The 19017-nt window shown below is 43.7% G+C and overlaps 1 protein-coding gene across 1 annotated transcript in view; it reads right to left on the bottom strand.

Moving 5' to 3' along the window:
* PITPNC1 (phosphatidylinositol transfer protein cytoplasmic 1) overlaps positions 1–19017 on the bottom strand; it is a 1057002-nt gene that overhangs the window by 165993 nt on the left and 871992 nt on the right. Inside the window, exon 6 of the mRNA XM_085617264.1 lies at positions 43–147. Within this exon, the coding sequence (XP_085473390.1) occupies positions 43–147 (105 nt within the window). The remainder of the gene's footprint in view (positions 1–42; positions 148–19017) is intronic.

Here is a 19017-nt window from a genome sequence, read left to right on the forward strand (position 1 = left end):
AAAGTTTTGTATTTCCTTCAAGACTGGATCAAAGCCTCTTACCTCTGATTCTTTGTAATAGCGCTCAGGGATCTCATCGCAGGCAATGTCAATGAAGCATACTTCTCTTTCTAGGTCTTTGGCTTCACTGGCTTCACTGTCAAAAATCTAGAATATACAAAAGAAAATCCAATTTGAAAAACTATGCGGTACATTTTCACAAACAGACCCTATGAAGCTCCTTCTGGTAGGCTAAAAGATTTCCATTTAAGCATCAACAGGTAAATGGCTTTGAATTGGAGCAAGAAGCGTAGCTGTGGACATGGTCTCTGAGATGGCTGGAACTGAGACTACAAAAAATAATGAAGAGCTGTCCCATAGTAAACAACTCCATCAAGTATCCCACATGCATTTATAAACAATACCCATAACCTAATAAATGGGAATACTCTATTACATAGAAACAGTATATTTTGGACTCAAGAAATATTGCACGTGTGTAAACAATACCTATTTCATCCTATCTTAGCACCATGAGGCATTAAGGATCTGGGATGTCATGCTGGCACAGTATTGTTTTCGCAAAATGAGAATACAAACATATTTAAAAGGTAAAAAGGTTTATATAACGAACATTTCACAGGTAAACACGACACAAATAATCACAATGTCTACTTAATAGTAGGAAACATTGAGACTGCTCAACATTAAGTATATACATAGACAGTAAGAAATTCAAAGGTAAGTATATCATTGAGAATACAACCAACTCGCCAACCACCCTAATAGTGTCACATCATCTCAATTTTAAAAATACAAACATTCACAACCAAAAAACTTTTTACCCAGAAGGACCCTGAGACTCCAATCCTACTAAATGAACCATGTAGGGTACCCAACTAAAAAATAATGGGCCATGATATTTCATTGTTGGCCGTCAATGCAGGTTCAGTGTGCTCAGAACATTCATATGAACTTTTTTCCAGGACAAACATAATTAAACTTCAAATATATCGTTGGTATAAATCCTCATTCTCTCCTACCATCGTGAGGTATTCACGTTCAGGTACCAGGTGCTAGAAAACAAATGTTTTTCGTTGCTTTCTTTTTCATTCACGCACAAAACCTATGTAAATATTGTGGAGATACTCAAAACCAGTTGCATGCCCCTTAAATGAAGAGAAGGAAACGGATAACAGAAAGGACATGGAAAGTGGGCAAGGATGGGAAAAAGAGAGGAGACAACATGAGATAACAGGCATTGGCAAACCCAAGAGGCCACACCTTTGAGACCTAATGGCATTGCCAATGGGTTTTAGCCATGCTATATAGATTATGTTCTACTACATGCATTGCCCACGTCATTGTGTTTGCATGTGCAACATGCAGGTGCGTGGCAACAAAAAACACAGGCACCTTTTTATTCATTTTAGCTACTGATCCAAGGTGGATTAGTAACAAATAGAAAAAAGAACACTGGGTTGGGGTACAGAGACTAAATTGGGAAAAGAGGTGGAAAGGGGGAATAAGCAACATAGGAGGGACAGAAAAGCATACGGCGAGACAGAGCAACATGTAGCTGAGGGAAGCAACACAGGGGACGGAAACAATATGGGAGGGACAGAGTAGCACATGGTCAGATACAGAAACATGGAGACCCAGGTCACAGAAGCATACGGCGAGGCAAAGCAACACAGAGATGGGGCGTCAGAGACTCACACAAGAGAGAGAGCAGGAAAACACGCACACTCTCATAGAATGCTTGACTAAAAAGAAAAAAGTAGCACAAAAAAATTAACAATGTAAGGACACAATAATGCGTCTATGTTCAAGGGGAGAGTGCATGCGCTGTGTTAGGTGAGACCTAAAGAAGGAGCTACACTTACTTTTACCATTTATTGTTAAGATTTAATAATCAAACAGTAAAGGGATTCCAGCTTAATTCGAAGTGTCAAAACAAGACATTAAAAATTATGTTTTCAATCGATATTAAGCAAGAGGCTAGAAGCGCCCAAATGAAAAGCCTTGGAATTAAGGCGATAAAACCACATATATTGTGATCACTATACAAAAATAAATAAACCATCAAATATAACTGTCACTCAAAGGCCTCACTGTCACTCATGACCCCACAAAGAAGACTTACACATACCCCAGTCGAAGGGTAAACAAGATATCCTAACCAAAAATTGGCTGCTGTTTTTTTTTTTTGTAAACAAATTTTATTAATTCGCAATAAGACATAGTTCAACACAGTTGAACACAATAAGTGCAGAATAATTCTTCAGTATCTATTCTCAGTCCACCGGTTGGAGAAATAAGGGAATGCACATCCGGGCCCTGTGCTCGCCCTCATCTCTGTATTCGGCAGTGCGTGTCAGTGCGCTCTATCGGCCCTAAATTCCACCTGGTAGAAATTGGTTGCTGTTACCGTTCAAACTGTAGATTTAACCAATATGTGTCATTGTTAAAATCCAGACACGTGACACTTCCCATGAGATTTTAAGCCTTTAATCAGTTAGTTCAAACCTCCATCAACCCTGTGAGCACCAGTATCTCCCCAACGGTCACCGCCTCCCACGACAGCTCAGTTCAAGTTATGACCACTACATATTCCACCCCTGATGACATCCACAACCTTGCACTCATAGCGTTCCACCCCTGGTGACATGGCCGACCTTCTAAACATTGCTGCAGGGAAGATGAAGTAAGACATACCACTCATCAGGGCCGGACTGGCCATGTCAGGCATCAGACGTTTTCCCAGGAGGCTAGAAGTGTGGGGCCGGTTTTCCAGCTGTGGGGGCCGATTTTGTTACAGAGGGCTGGTTTTGCAGCAGTGCTGCAATATCGCCTCTCAGTAACAAAAGCAGCAAGCATGCATTTCCAGCGTCCCCGGGCCAGGTAGTGCTTCCCCTGGGGCTGGCTCGAGAAAATTGCCTGGGCTGCTTTGGGTTCCCGGTCCGGCCCTGACACTCATGTAGGGTAACAAAAGGGGAACTAAATCTACATTGGGATAGCAATCGACCAATCCTATTAAACCAGCCTTCCTTAAAAGCACTGGACTGGCACTGCAATGGCTCCTGATGGATGCAAGTTCAAGGTACTGCACACCTTACATAATGCACACTGGGGTAAGGTGTGGGTTTACTGAAAAACTCCAGCACCCTACTACCTACTCAATAAGACTAAACCCTTGGATATTGCCTGCTCACCTAGTCAAACAACATAACTTTAGATCTGCTCACATAGGAAGGCTGGAACTTAGGAGCTCAGTAAATGAGTGGATGGCAAACGTATTCAGGATGTTAACTCCCTTTGAATATTTGGCAAAGGTAGAGTGATCTGGGTAATAACTTATTTTCTAAATATGTTCCCTTACTGACTGTAAGTGGGCATAAAAGCTAAATAGATTTGAAAATGGAACTTACAGAGTTTGTGAATCTACTAAGCATGGTAATTGATAGAAAAGGAAAAAACCCAAAATATAGAAATGAATAATTACTAGTACCCAGCTTTGGGATACACTCTTTGAAAAAGAATTGTGGAAAATATACGTCAATGTTTGTCATGGCACTCCCCTCCCTTCCCCATTAAAGCACTGCATTGAAATGGGACTCAGAAGTCAACATAGATGTTACTATGACCTTCATAACTATGTCTAAATTGATGACTTGTATTAATCTGCAAGAAATCATAGTCATATATGTCACAATCGCTGAGTTGGATGAAAAACATCACTAATGAGACTATCCCAGTGGAGAATCTTCTGATTTTGTTTCAAATCCCAGCACAGAAATCGAAAAGACACTCCAGGGGCAGCCATTAGGTTATGGAAAAGCCAGCACAAAAGCAGAATTCTATTTATATAGGAGGTATATGTTGTCTTTTTTAAGTATTTCACTCACTACAGATGTTCAAATCATTAGCTACATTTTTGATTTGATACTTGAATAAAGAGTGATGTAAATGAGAAAATCAAACTTGGATGGAAACAGACTGTAGATGGAGAAAGCAGCTGAGAACCCACTTTGCCCCTACCCCCCAATTCGGCCAGCAAATACAAATATTCTACAGATGTGCATAAATACGTGTGTTGTTTTTTGTGCTTTGTGTGTTGCCTCACATCTCCCTTATGTTTCTTGTTTTGACTGGTTCTCGCAAATAAGTGGTGGGGAGCGGTGTGGTTCATCCTCCTTTAGCCAAGCTTGAAAATGGACTATTTAATCAAGACCGATCTATCCTCTAATGGTTGCCAAAGAGGATAGTGTTTATGATCTTTTGCTAACTCTGGAGATTTTATGAGCTGTAAATATTAGTACTGACAATAATATTAATCTCAACAATATGCCACAGAATGGTAAGCTTGGATTGAACACTGTGGTTTCAAGTGATGTTCATATCTAAAATGAAACCTATCTTTTCAACAGATGGGCAGAGTTCCGGTCTATAACAAATACTAGTATGAGCCCTTGAAACACTGGCTTTTATGCTCATCAAAAACAATCTTAAAACAAATGTGGAGTGTGGCCGAAGAGAATGCCAGAGGCTTTTTGCAAGCCGTCCACCCATCACCTCTGTGTTTTCCTTGATGGCCTTACTAGACATTGAAAGTAGGATATTTTCTAAAATATTGTTAAAAGGACTGAAGAGTAGGCAGGCGCAAACTTTTTATTTTAACAACTTTATTTAAATTTTGTGGGTGTAGAGATAAAACACTTGACTATATCTTCATATAAACCATAATCAATCGAGCATATCATCAATCTTAAGGTAGTACAGAAGCTAATCCAAACCTTCCACAGGTAGTGGACAGCTGAGAGAACATCCAATCCAACATGAGATGAATCAAGAAATCAAGTATTATAGAAAATAGGTTTCCCCTTAATAACTTCCCAAAGAGAACAGTGATGTCGAGGTAGACTGGCATATGCTCAAACTATCGAATGCTTCCAACATATAGCTTTGGGCCTCTACATTGATGACCTTCATTTTTTCCAGAGATTCAGAACGGGGCTAAGACGTTTTCTAAACTATCCATCTTTTTGCAAACCACAGGGGTCATTTATACCATAGCGTATATTGGCCATTAATTTGAAACATCACATTAATAGCGATGGGGATACTGCTAACTTCTACGGCAATCGTAAGCCTTATGGATAATAACACGTATTAGGTGTTTGCCAGACAATGTGAACACAAGGGAAAACACAGACAGTATTAGGGGGTCCCTAACCAAGTAAGTCCTGTGACATTTTAAACATGTGATAACATTTTCCCCAGAAGGTTTTGATAGCTAGTATAATACCACATGTGGAACAACGTGACCCCCTCCAACACTCAGAGGATCCAAGTATTCATGTCAAACATGCTAGGGTTACACATAGAATCTCGTAAGAGCTTGTTATGTGTTTTCTAAATATGGGTAACAGATTGAAAAGATGGTTGACCTAAACCAGATATTCAAACATGAATCTTTAAGTATTTCCAGTCCCAACTGTGCCTCCCTACTAACTATTCATGTAGGTTTAGGACAATGTCCACTTGTTGAAAAATGATTGCCGCATGGTCACATACTGTGGTATCATTGAGGCATGGTCAGAAAGAACCTGAGAGTCAATTTTACAAAAATACGAGAAGTTGCAATTCTATGTGTCAGGAATAGATCAATCCTTAAAAAGAACATGTCTGTATTAGACCAAAATATATAGTTGTTGGTATTTGAAAGCTGAGATCTCCAAAGGTGAACAAAATACCACCCCTTAATAAGGACAAGGAGTAGTTTGAGGCAAGCCAATAAGGGTTGACTTGACCAGTGAAGACTAATGTTGCGATGAAGTTGCTTCACACCAACAGATCCACTCCTCATAAAATCTATGATAAGTGGAAAAAGTTCAGCAAAAAATGTGTCCTTATTCTCACTAGGCCAGCAACTTTTCCCACAGCCAACCTCCAAGATCTATAAAAGCTCAGATATATTCATCTTGATATTTAGCCTCTGGTTAAAAATGAGTGCCCTTACGTAAAGAATTGCCACACCTTTAGTTTCAGTTGAGGCAGATGAATGAAACTAGAGTAGGTGCGGAGTGGACCACAACAAATGCCAACCTGGCAGCCACAGAACTCCACACATGGATCTCCACCTGCACAGACAAGCTAGCCCCGCTATGCAACCCTGACAAACAGTACCCCAGGAAAGCTGCCTGTTTACCACCAACCACCGGAAAACAACACCACCTACAAGGACGCCATGAAAAAATACCACCAACACATCAGAACCACCAAAAGGACCTTCATCCACAACAAAATCCTCGCCAACTCGAGCAACTCCAAGGAACTTTTCAGCGTCATCCAGGAATTCACCAAACCCAGCAACGAAGCGACAGACATCACCCCATCCCAGGACCTCTGCGACAAGCTCGGATCCTACTTCCACCTGAAGATTAAAAACCTTTACGACAATTTCAATGACCAAAAGCCCGATCCCACAGCCATCCCAACCGCCGGCAACACCAACTAGCCCACGATATCCTCCTGGACACCGATCACGACTGAAGAAACCGCCTCAATCATGAAAGGCATCCACACGGGGGCCCCCACAGACCCCTGCCCACCACACATCTACCACAGAGCTGCCGCCACCACCATCGCACCCAAACTACAACGCGCCATCGACACCACCTTCGAGACCGGCACCTTCCCCGATGACAGGAAATGCGCAGAAGTCAGACCCCTGCTCAAGAAGCCCTCAGAAGACCCGACAGACCTGAAGAGCTACCGGCCCATCTCGCTCCTCCCCTTTGCGGCAAAAGTTGCTAAGAAGACCGTCAATGCAGAACTAATAAGGTTCATCGAAGACAACACCATCCTCGACCCTTCCCAGTCCTGATTCCACAGCAACCACAGCACCAAGACTGCCCTACTCGTCGCCACAGATGACTTCCGCACCCTCCTAGACCTAGGCCACACCGAAGCCCTGATTCTACTCGACATGTCAGCAGCATTTGACACCATCTCCTACCGCGCACTCACAGCCAGACTACACAATGCCGGAATACAAGGAGCCGCCCTCTGCTGGATCCGGTTGTTCCTCACCGGCAGAAGGCAAGGGATCAGACTGCTACCTATCCTCTCCAAACTCACGGAAATCAACTGCAAAGTCCCACAAGGATCATCGCTCAGCCCAAGCCTCTTCAACATCTACATGGCCCCCCTTGCCTGCCATCGTCCGTCAGCCCGGCCTCAACATAGTATCCTACGCAGACGACACCCAGCTCATCCTCTCCCTCACCAACAACCCCACCACTACCAGACTCAACTTCCAGGCAGGAATGCAGGACGTTGCAGCCTGGATGAGCAACAGCTGCCTAAAGCTCAACTCGGAGAAGACAGAAGTCCTCATCCTCGGAACCACCCCATCGGCATGGAACAGCACCTGGTGGCCCACCGCCCTCGGCGCCCCCCTGACTCCCACAGACCACGCTAGAAACCTCAGCAACATACTCGACTACTCCCTCTCCATGAACCGTCAGGTCAACGCGGTCGTCTCCAACTGCTTCACACCCTCCGCAAGACCTTCAAATGGATCCCCCTCGAATCAAGGAAGACAGTCACCCATGTACTCATCACCAGCAGGCTGGACTACAGAAATGCCCTCTATGCTGGCATGAACAAATCTCTACTCCGCAAGCTCCAGACGATTCAAAACACCAACCGCCAGGCTAGTCCTCAGTATCCCTCGTCATGAGCATATCAGCCAACACCTACAAAATTTCCACCTGCTCCCCCTCGAGAAGAGCCACCTTCAAGATACTCATCCACGCCTACAAATGCCTACACACCACCGGACCCCAATACCTCAACAATAGAATCACCCTCCAGGTACCCAAAAGGAACCTCCGATCCGCCCACCTCGTCCTCGCCGAAACCCCACGCTTCCACAGAGCCAAAGCAGGGGGAAGATCCTTCTCCCACATCGCAGCCAAGACCTGGAACGAGCTCTCGATCAACATCAGATGCGCCCCGTCCCTGAACACCTTCAGGAAGGCTCTCAAGACCTGGCTCTTCGGTCGAACGGACATGCTGATCCCCCTCCCCCCAGCGCCTTCAGACCCTCACAGGTGAGTAGCGTGCTTACAATTCCCTGATTGATTGAACCAAGGCCCACCTGAAACCAGAACATGGGTCTCTTGCAGCATTGTCACTACTATATCTTTCAAACTGAGCCATCCTAACAGGGACTTCCTTCCGTTTCACTGGAGGGGACGAGCCTTGAACATTAAGGGTGAGTATGTCAATCTGAGCCATGAAACAAGAAATAAGTTCTGACGCTATTATATGACCCGTATGAATGAGGTGACAACAACCTCTATACAGTCAATGATGTATTTGATTAAATATAATATCACAGCCCACTTGCCACAGTAAATTTCACATTTGCTCAATTCAAGGACTCTTAAGTTCATCTCTACACTATATAAATGGAAGGGTAACAGGCCGAAACCAATCATCAAGTAAAAAACAAAAAAAGACATTGACAAATACATAGCATGAATGTTACATGAGATGGCAAACAAGAGGAAGTGACAGCAACTGAAACCCTGGCCAGACTTCAAGAAACCACATGCTATGAATCAATCAGACATGAATTTCAAGTAATTTCTTCAACATATACAAATAAGTGAATATAGTAATAAAATACCAGGATAACCCTTTCAAAACACTTTTGTATCCTGCCAAGCAGTGCTTAAATGAACTATAAAGGCCACACATGACATGACAAAAACCTATCAGTAGTGATCATGTTTATGTTATTAGAGAACTTCAGTGCAGAAGTCACCTGTCCTCAGGTAAGGCTTCTTGAAACTCTTTTTCTTGTAGTCTCCTTATTTGTCAAGCATCTCCTTTGGGGCCTCTCTGGATTTAGGGTCAGTAAAGTTCTAAATCTGTGCTGCCTTCTCCCATGTCTTGACTTAACATTTTCAAATTAACGGTCAATACAAAATGGAATCTCCCACCAGTATGTCTTTTTTTGATGCGTAAGTGCAATGTGATGCATTTGTTAAACATGAATTGTGTTATATATTGACGGATCGAGTTGTCATCTCTTTCATAGTGAACAGTGTACATTTTTAGTGCTACACTGAGGACTTTTTTTCTATGAAAATAATAGACTCTGGCAGAACCATAAGTAACAATCTCTGGACACTGGTTTTGAGTGCTGTATCCAACATATCAACAATTTCTCAGATACTTAGGTTATTGCAACTGCAGTGATTTTAACACTTGTCTATCTTTTGTTGCGTCTAATTATGTTGCTATTCCAACAGAGAAGACCCTTCAGATTGTTGTGTTCAATGCTCTGCTCAACTGCTGATATCTTCACTATCTCCAGAGTTCTTTTTGAATGTTATTACATTTGTAAAGAGACACTGTTACCTGTACAAGTTCCCATGTGCAAGATAAATGCAAATCTGAACAGGGACCACAGCAAACCACAAACGTCTAGATTGTGTAAAGCCAGGTTGGAAGGCCTTTCTGAATGCTAACTGATTGTGTGTGGCTCACAAACTTGGAAGATGTCTATTCCGTAGCCGAGCAGCCATCACCGAAAAAGCGCTACCTCCCAACTGTTCACGTCTGAACTTTGCCACAACCACAAAATTAGCTTTAGAAAAACGTAAAAGATGCAAGGGGTTAAAGCGTTCAATTGTCTGTTGAAGTTGTAATGGACCTGACCTACGTAAGGCCTTATAAACACAGCAGAGAGCTTTGAATATTACCTTTTTAGATAGAGGGAGCCAATGTAAAGCATCAAGGGCCCCCAATGCAGAGGAATGAAGTGGCTGATGCAATGACAGTCTGACGGCAGTAATTTGAATATGTTTAAGACGATTCAGAATGTAAGATCAGTAATAATAAATTCCAATAATCAAATCTGCATAAGATGGTTGAATGCAATACTAGAGAGCGAATAGAGGAGGAAGGAGGGGTAAAACTTTACGTACAGCATATAGCAGTGAAAAACACAAACCTGATACCTTATTTATAAGGCTATCCTTCCATATGGAAACCCAGGTTCCAGACTGAGTAAACGGAAGTCCCAAGATCCTGGACAAAAGTCAGAGAGTAGAGCGTATAGACGACTATTGTGCTAGCAGCACAAAATGTCTATCTTGTTCCCAGTGAATTTTAGGGAATTTTTGGGACATACAATATACGATATCATTCATGAAAAACATTAAAAGGATAAGATACAGTACAAACAATTGACAATCAATTCCATGTCACCCACGTAATTCAAGAAGTTCACCTTCAGATATATCTAGCTGTGCGAGAGGTCAACTATGCAGATTGAACAGGGTAAGCCAAGGGTAGATCCTTGAGGTACACCCTGATCCATGGTCTTGAAATTTGACTGATATGGGTGGAAGATGAACCGCCGGCAATCTATTTCCCAGGAAGAACTACCACCTTTTCTGCTTATTCCAGCCTCGAAAGCATAATGATATGGAATACTGTATATAATGCAGCAGATAAACCAAGTAGCAAAAGAGATACTGAATAACCCTTGTCTGTCAATATTCTTAAGTCATCCAAGACAGACTCCAGTGCAGTTTCAGTGCCAAAGGCAGGGTGAGATCTTGATTGTACAGGATCTAAGAATGCTCAATGAAGCCATATATCTGTCTGCAGCCATATTTTTCCATGACTTTGCTGGAAATGCCAATAATGATATAGAAAGTGCTCAGAACAGGTCGACATTGGCTTTTTTCAATAAAGAAACCATCAGTGCCCTTTTCCACTCATCAGACATCACATTTTCAGACAGAGATCTAATACAGATAGCCAGAAATGGGTTAACGAAGGAAGAAGACATCCCTCTCCAAATTCTATGAAGGATTGGATCCAATGACGGGCCTAAAAAAGATGAAATTAGCGATTTCTAAAAACACTTTTTGGTTCAGTGGCCCAAATTAAGACCCGGTAGTCAAATCATTAGATAGCTTCAAGACCTCCCAGAACTCCATCTGGCTGTGTTCTAATCCTTCTCAATTATAGAAGGCGTAGCTGTTTGAGCCAGACTGCCACAGATTTTAGTGTTTTTTTCCTTAAAGAAATTAGACAGCTCATCATAATAATAAAAATAATAATAATCCCCATTTGTAAAGCGCCGTCGGGATGATTAAGCAAGCTATTGCCCAAAGTCACATGGTGCTGGGCTAATCTGCCGCCGGCACCGGGGATTGAACCGTGATCCCAGATTCCGAAGTCAGTCGCCCTGGCCGCGGCGCCACACCTCTTCCCCATCATAAAGATGTTGGATGTGCTCAAATGTATCGCTGATGCACAATGGGCTAGATACAGAGCTTAAATATTAAAGATTTCTTTGGAGGAATTATGTGAGCCTAGACTTTTATTTGGAAAATTGTCTGCCAAGATACTTGTCCAAGTCAGAGACAGTTTGCAAAGCAGTGACAGAGCTGTGATGTCTTTTAGAAACTTTTAGTTCTGTATCATCTTTTGTCAAAGAGGTTGCAGGTCCACCTGATCAGAAGCTTATGCCACAGCAGCATCCACTGATTTGGACGAATATGCCATTTCTCCTATTGGTGCTTGACTTTACAAAGCTTCTTTTCTGAGAGGGATTTCTCTGATTTTATTTTTGCTTGAAACCATGTTGCCAGATTGCTGTTATGTATGGCCCTGAGGTAGAAGATGTGGTCGGTTTAAGTGAAGGAGTCTGTGAGGAGGTCTATGGGCAGGGTTGTATTTGGAGAAGCTGAAGCACATACCATAACTCGCATCTAGCAATCCAAGAGAACGCGACCCCTCACCGCTCAGAAGCCGAGGCATTATGTGGGCCAGCATCCACGCAGGGGAAAGGGCCAATTCATGCAACTGAGTCCAATCCACGGTCAATGCGCACTACATTGTTGCATTTCACTTAGCTTGTTATGGCGCGCTTATGTCATATCTGATTCATTTTTAATGTAAGGAAGAAAACTGGAATCTGGTGGTACAATAAGAACGAAGGGTCAGATTTTGTACATTTTGCTCCTAATATAGGCAGGCATCCCTAGACCAATTTACTCAATCATCTAAGCACGTTTAATCTTGTTTTTCTTAATATGGGTTATAAATACTTCATGTACTATTACCTGTAAAAAGAATCTCAATGATAAATGTGCTCAAAACGAGAGCAGTAGATTAACTGATCATTTTTAGTTTTTTATGTGCTCAAAAAAACACGCCGGTATGTTGTTTTTACTCAGCAGCTGTTCCACTTTTACTATTTTTATGCATCTCTGAGAATCGCACCTGCTTATTATGCGCGGCCCACTTACCCTCAATATGTCCTGCATACGCTCAGCTACAGTGAGCGAAAGAATGTTGAAAACGTTCGGGAAATGTTGCTGGCCTCATATTACATGCGCTCTACTTCTCAAAGGGTAAGACGGAGTGCAATATTCAGTCGCGAGCTTCATTCACTATCCTGGTGAAGGGCTGCGTGTTTGCGGTACAGGTCGTCCTGCATGGTAGGCACGCAAAACCTTTTATTTTTTAACAGAATGTAAATTTGGCCTTTCAGATCCAATTAAGCTTACCATCTGTTAACTATTCACAGTCACGGTTTTTGACGAGCCACGGTAGTTTATGAGGAAGGTACCATTGAGTCCGCTTCCAAGGGGGAGAGGCTGCCTGTTGGCAGTGAGGGAAAGTAAGGCAGCTATGTGACCCTGAGCACTAAATAAATTGAAAAAAAAAGTCCAAGCTACGTAAACTCTATCGGCCGCTGCACCACAGGGCTGCAGCAAGCACGTGGACACTCGATATGACAGGTGGATACAGAGAGGGGTATCACGTCATGCCCTCTATGCCAGTTGTGTCGTTTCCATCGCCAAGGAAACATGACGTTTTGGTTGAGAAAAGGAAGAGGCTTTTTCTGGTCAAAGTGAAATGCTGTCAAATCGTGAAGAATAAGAGGGGACTCTTCCAAGTACCACTTTACCTTCATGGAAAACTGAATAGAAATCTTTCAAAAATAGAATATACAGCTTGACTAAAAAGCCTATTTTTCATATTCTTAGCAGATGCCATAGACTGAAATGGTTTGTGAATTAAAGAAGCTAGAATTCAGCTTCCATTAGGGCGGAGAAGCGTCCGTATCCCCCCCCCCCCGCCCTGCTGCCAGTGCAATTCCAGTTTTATTAGGTCTCGCCTGAGACAGCGCTTTAGCGCTGCCCTGGCGAGACTTATAGTAAGCGAGTTTTGGAAGTGCAAACAGTGGCTTTTCAGGCCTCCAAATACAGTGCATGTGCGCCGTCCGGGCGCGCGCACCATTTGGAGGCCTGAAAGCACTCGTTTGCTTTCACTTTCGCCGTGATGTGATCGCGATCACTTTCAGCGCACCATTTGGCAGCCTGCGTGCCCGCCCCCACTCCCCCCTCCCTCTTCGTCGCATCAAACAAATTCCTGGCTGGGGTAAGCGCACCATTTGGCAGCCTGCGTGCCCGCCCCCACTCCCCCCTCCCACTCCCTCTTCGTCGCATCAAACAAATTCCTGGCTGGGGTAAAAAGCAGCATCACTGCGGGCTCGTGGCTTCTATTAAACGCAGGAACAGTGTGGGAACTTGCCTCTGAATTTTGCACAGCGACAGCGCTTTTAGAAAAACACGCAAAACGCACACATTCGACTCTTTTGCAGAGACTTGCAACTCTCGGGACGGTGAAACGTGATCCCGGGGCTTCAAAAAGCAGTCAGTACAATGTGTCTGTCTTTCCCCGCCCCCACTCCCCCCTCCCACTTCGTCGCATCAAACAAATTCCTGGCTGGGGTAAAAATTCCTGGCTGGGGTAAAAAGCAGCGTCACTGCGGGCTCGTGGCTTCTATTAAACGCAGGAACAGTGTGGGAACTTGCCTCTGAATTTTGCACAGCGACAGCGGTTTTAGAAAAACACGCAAAACGCACACATTCGACTCTTTTGCAGAGACTTGCAACTCTCGGGACGGTGAAACGTGATCCCGGGGCTTCAAAAAGCAGTCAGTACAATGTGTCTGTCTTTCCCTTTCATTTAGCTTCTTTCTTCTTTTCCCTAACTCTACACAGACCGGAATCTGTTCAGGGGAATGTTTGTTCTTTTCACTTCACTTTCCTTCCTGTCAGGGTTTTACGCTGGTCTGAATTACCCCCGCCCTGCCTCTCACTCCAAAGTGCCTGGTAAAACCCAAAAAACGCCGTCCCCTAATACGGAACGGTGCACGTGTGCGGACCGGGCTGTAAGGAGGACAGTGTTCAGTGCTGTACTCTCAAAACAGCCCCGTCCGTGAAGTTAGCAGCACTGGTCGTTCTTCCTGTGCGAGTGTTTGCCCCTGTCTATATGTCTGCTCCGATGAACACTTGTGTGCACTCTATGTAAATGCATGTGTGCACACTGCTGTATCAGTGTGTGCTCTCAGTCGCGTTAGTGTGTGTTAGTGTCTACGTTTTGTGTTACCCTAGGTGCTCTAGTGTGAGTATATGTATTATTTTTTCAGTGTGTGCACTTGCTTGTAGTACCGTGGAGTTGGTGCGCGTGTGCGCTCTTGTGTCACTGTCGTTACACTTTGTTCCTGTGTGCGCATACCTTTGTTCGTGTGTGGGTACATGCTTTTGTGTTTATGGCTCCACTTATGCTTTCTTGTCGCCTCTGCATCACAGTGTACGTGTACTCTTGTGTTTGCACGTTTGTCTTGCGTCACATTGTGAAAGCTTTTTGTTGGTGCTTATGTACTCATTGGTCAGAGTGTGCAGCTGCTCTCTAATCAATATTTATGTGCCCCAGTGTCACTGTCTGCTCTTTTGTGTCATATTGTGCATGCACACGAATGTCAGTTTGTGTATGATTGGTGACAGTTTGTACATGTTTGTGCTCTTGTGACTCGATGTGTATGCTCTTCTGATAGTGGCTGTGCGCTTGGATCAGTGCGTGTGCTTTTCTGTCAATGCGTGTGCTCTCGTGCTTAAGTGTGTTCTTGTGTTAGTGTGTGCACTTGTGTGTTCTCCTGTGTCAGGATGTGTATGTTCTTGTGTCCAATTATGTGCATTGTCAGGTGTCAGTGCTTTTAAGCTTGTGTGTCAACATGTGTATACTCTTACGGCAGTACTGTACATGTTTTTGTATCACTTTGTATGTGCTTGTGTCATCGTATGTATGGGCTTGTAAGTTTGTGTGTTCTTTAGTGTCAGTGTGTACTCGTGTGATTTTTGTGTATGATCTTGTAGTGTCTATATTCTCTTGTGGCAGAGGTTGTTTTCTATTGAGTCAGATTCTGTACACACACGTCAGTATGAAGGTGCTGTTGTGTCAGTGCTTTTGTATTCCCGTGTATACGGTTGTGTGTGATCGTGAACTGGTGTCAGATAGTGTACGGACGTGTGCCAGTGTGAGGGTTTTCTTCTGTCATGTGAATGTGCTCTTATGCCACTGTATGTGCACTATTATGTCAGTGTATATGTATGCTCTGGTGCCTGTCTGCGTGCAGCTCCTGTGCTCTTGTCTGGGTGTTCTGTGGACAGTGTATGCATTCTTATGTATCACAGCATGTGTACTTTTGTGCTACACTATGTATGCTCGTGTGTCAAGATGTTTGGGCTTATGTCATAGTGTGTATGATTTGGCTTCTGGTTGTGTGTTCTTATGACATTGTGCGTGTTCTTGTTTCAGTGCGTATACATTGTTGCGTCAGTGGGCATGTTATTGTGTGTCACACGCAGTAATGTTTATTTTGGGGCTTTTATTCAGGCCGGAGTTGCCCCAAAGGCAGCTACTTTGTCCCAATTACGTTGTCCCGATTTGTTTTATTTTATTTAAAATGTGTCACTTTCCTTTTGTAAACTATTGACAGGTATGTTTAGGTAACTTTCCTGTCCAGGGCGCACTGCCTGTAACGTCGCTGAGGGGAGTTAAAGTGCCCGATGCAGAAATCTGTGTGAAACGTCCCAGTTACGTGTACCAACGCTAGTAAGGTGTTTCAGGGCATGAGGTTAATGTACTGAAAGCGGAGCTCTGTGTATCAGGAGAGGTCACAAGTTAAAATATGTTTAGTCCGTATTTATTATGCTTGTTGAAAGTGGACCCTGGCACCGTCGTAACTCACACCTCAGCCTCACCTCCGCGTACACAGTCTGGCGGGAGCTTATGGTGGCATTGGTGTGAGAGTCCAGACGAAGGGCAGCTGCAGACACTGTCTGATTAACCAAGCCAGAGATCAAGCACAACAGACCTCTCCGCTCTAGCCTCAGTCTCCAGGAAACGCGATGCCATTTCGCCCAATTCTTCTGCCTGACAGGAACTTCAATGGAATAGATCTCGCATTTACGTGACTTTGAACAAATTGTATTGTAAATGACAATGCCTTTTATTTATTTTTTTGTTTTGGAACATAAATAAAAGGCATTGTCATTTACAAAGCCAATAGTCTAAACTTGCGTAAATATGAGACCTATCTCGCATTTGCGAGAGTTTAAGCTACTGGCAATGCCAATAGCTCAAACTTTAATAATGCGAGACCTATTGCATTGCAAATGCTTGTTTTTCACTGCTACCAGCACAAGCAGTGTTTGGGGGCGGGGCATTGCTGCTGACTGGCAGCAGCGGAGTGGTGCTCACTCCACCAGTTTACACTGCGCAAGTCACTTTGGCTAGCTGTCTTGCGATCTCCAGCCTGGCGTGCAGCGTAAACCTCTCCACCTAGCTGTCTCAGACGCAGGGATAGCGTGCGGTGCCGGAAGGATCGAGGCAGCCTCTCCAGCCAATCCTGGCTCTGTTCTTATGCTGCTCATCTGCAGCATGAGAGTAGCGTAGGGATTTGCAGAAAGAGGTTGCCTGGTGCTCCTTGAGGTGTCTGTGTCGCGCTGATGCCAGAAGAAAAAAGAAAGGAGAACGAAACAGGCGTATTTACTTTTTTAAATTTTATTATCCTTTTGCTCCCCACTGGGTTTGTCTCTTGGTCCCCCGATCGATGCCCTCCTGTGTAGTGGGTCACCGTCCGCCACTGCTAGGTCTACATTGAAATTCCATGTGAAGAAGGATATCTCACATGTTGACAACCATTCACAAGCCCATCCCTTAATGCCAGGGGAGGCCCCCTTCAGAGGGCAAAACAAGCAATCTCAGACTGGTTTCTGTATCGTCAGTGAGGTATACCTTAGATCCTATGGTACAGTGCACAAAGGACCCACGTCTGGGCATACCTTCGGCCACATTACATCAATCACGCATTGCTTGCAAACATTCAGAGCACTGGCAATTCATTCATGGTATCATTCCAACACACCGTTTTTTACCCAGTGTGTCACTTTAAACAAAGTGAGCTATTTGCAAATCTGACCCTACTTCTCATTCTTTCCCTAAGTGCAAACTGGAACCCAGTACATCTGACTAAGGAGGCCCAATCAGACCGAAACAGGCCTGAGATTGCTTGTGTTCTGGTTCAGAGAGGACCTGGTTTATCAGTTCAGGCTGGACTGCTCCTAGTGGAGCAGGACCAAGACTGATTTGCATAGGGCTGGGTCTATTGTGAGATGGCATAGTGGGCAAAAGGATGGGTTAGAATCCTACCCTGAACGAATGCCGGTGTCTAGACTTATCGCAAGCATTTCTCCCATCCCATTTCGCACGTCTGTTGTCTGAAGAAATATCACATTGGGTGGCAGGTTTCTGCTTCCAAAAAATGTAAACGTCTTCTTAGAACTACAGAAAGAAACGAAGATATATGTTTGCTTAATAACAACGCTTTACAACCTTTGTGAGACTCTCCTGATTGAGTGGATTTTTATTCGAAAATAAAGTGGAAATAGCTAAGGCATTTGGGAGAAGTAAAGCTGGTACTGGTGTGTGTTCACTAAAAGCTACAAAAGGCGTCGTAGGAGCAAGCACCGGCACCGGCACTGATTTTAGAGCTAAGAATCCTAGAGCATTGCCAATGGTTATCTCTACAGCAGTTAATGTTAAATCAGAGATTTTGACCTCGTCTGAGACTCTGACCGCTCGAGATCCCTCAAATACCTCAAATACAGCAAACTTATTTAGCTCCTCGCCCGGCTCTCACCCATTATTATATCTCTGTCAGATAATTATAATAACGGCTAGGGCGAGAACAAGGAAAGTGAGGAAAACAAATAAAAGGGCTGAAGAGGCAACACGGATCTCGCTCCGCTTATCAGCAGCAAGGATGGCCGGGAACAAATCGAAATCAGCAATGGCAAGTCGGAATGATTCATCAAATGTAGAAAACGATACTCACGAGGGGGCTGATGAACCAGGAGAGTCAAATGCTAGCAGCGGTAAAGACACCTTGATAACTTTAGAGATCCCTGTTCTGGAAGATGTTATTCAAAATCAAACTTATAATCAGATTCAAACTCACACAAATGTCCAAACTAAGACCCAGGCCCTGGCAGACCAAGAGAAACACCGGAAACAAAATAATCAAGAGAGAGCAGAGAGCTCAGATGGCGGCGGTGGAAATATTAAGGAGACAAACAATATGCAAGGACCATCGAAAATAAAAGAAATGCAAAGACGGCCCGAAACCAGGGGTTATAAGCCAATGGAAAGCAACGATGAAATGAAAGAAGCCAACACAAGAGCCAGTAAAAAAGAAGGAAAAGAAGGAAAAGATAGAGCCCTTGAGTATGAACAGAAACTCCATAAAGAAAAGGAAAAGTCAAAAAGAAGAGCTTTGGAAAGAAAAAAAGAAAAAGAGGCAGAAAAGGAAGAAAATACGGAAAAGGAACAAACGAGTAATGAGAATCTTGATCTTTTGGCAAAGGAAAAAAAAGATTAGAAATGATTAAGAACTTAAAAACTGCAGCTAAAACCACCGGGTATATGTCAGACTCTCAACCAAGAATTACAAATATATTTAGCCCAGCGATCAAAGCCAAACCTCAGACTTGCTCTTTCAATGAAACAGCACTGACGCTAACGGATCAGCAAGGTATCCAAAACATGCAAGACACGCAAAAGGAAACTATAGATGATAGAAACAAA

The sequence above is a fragment of the Triturus cristatus genome, chromosome 7 (assembly GCF_964204655.1).
Source record: "Triturus cristatus chromosome 7, aTriCri1.1, whole genome shotgun sequence".
In the NCBI taxonomy this organism is placed as follows: Eukaryota; Metazoa; Chordata; class Amphibia; order Caudata; family Salamandridae; genus Triturus; species Triturus cristatus.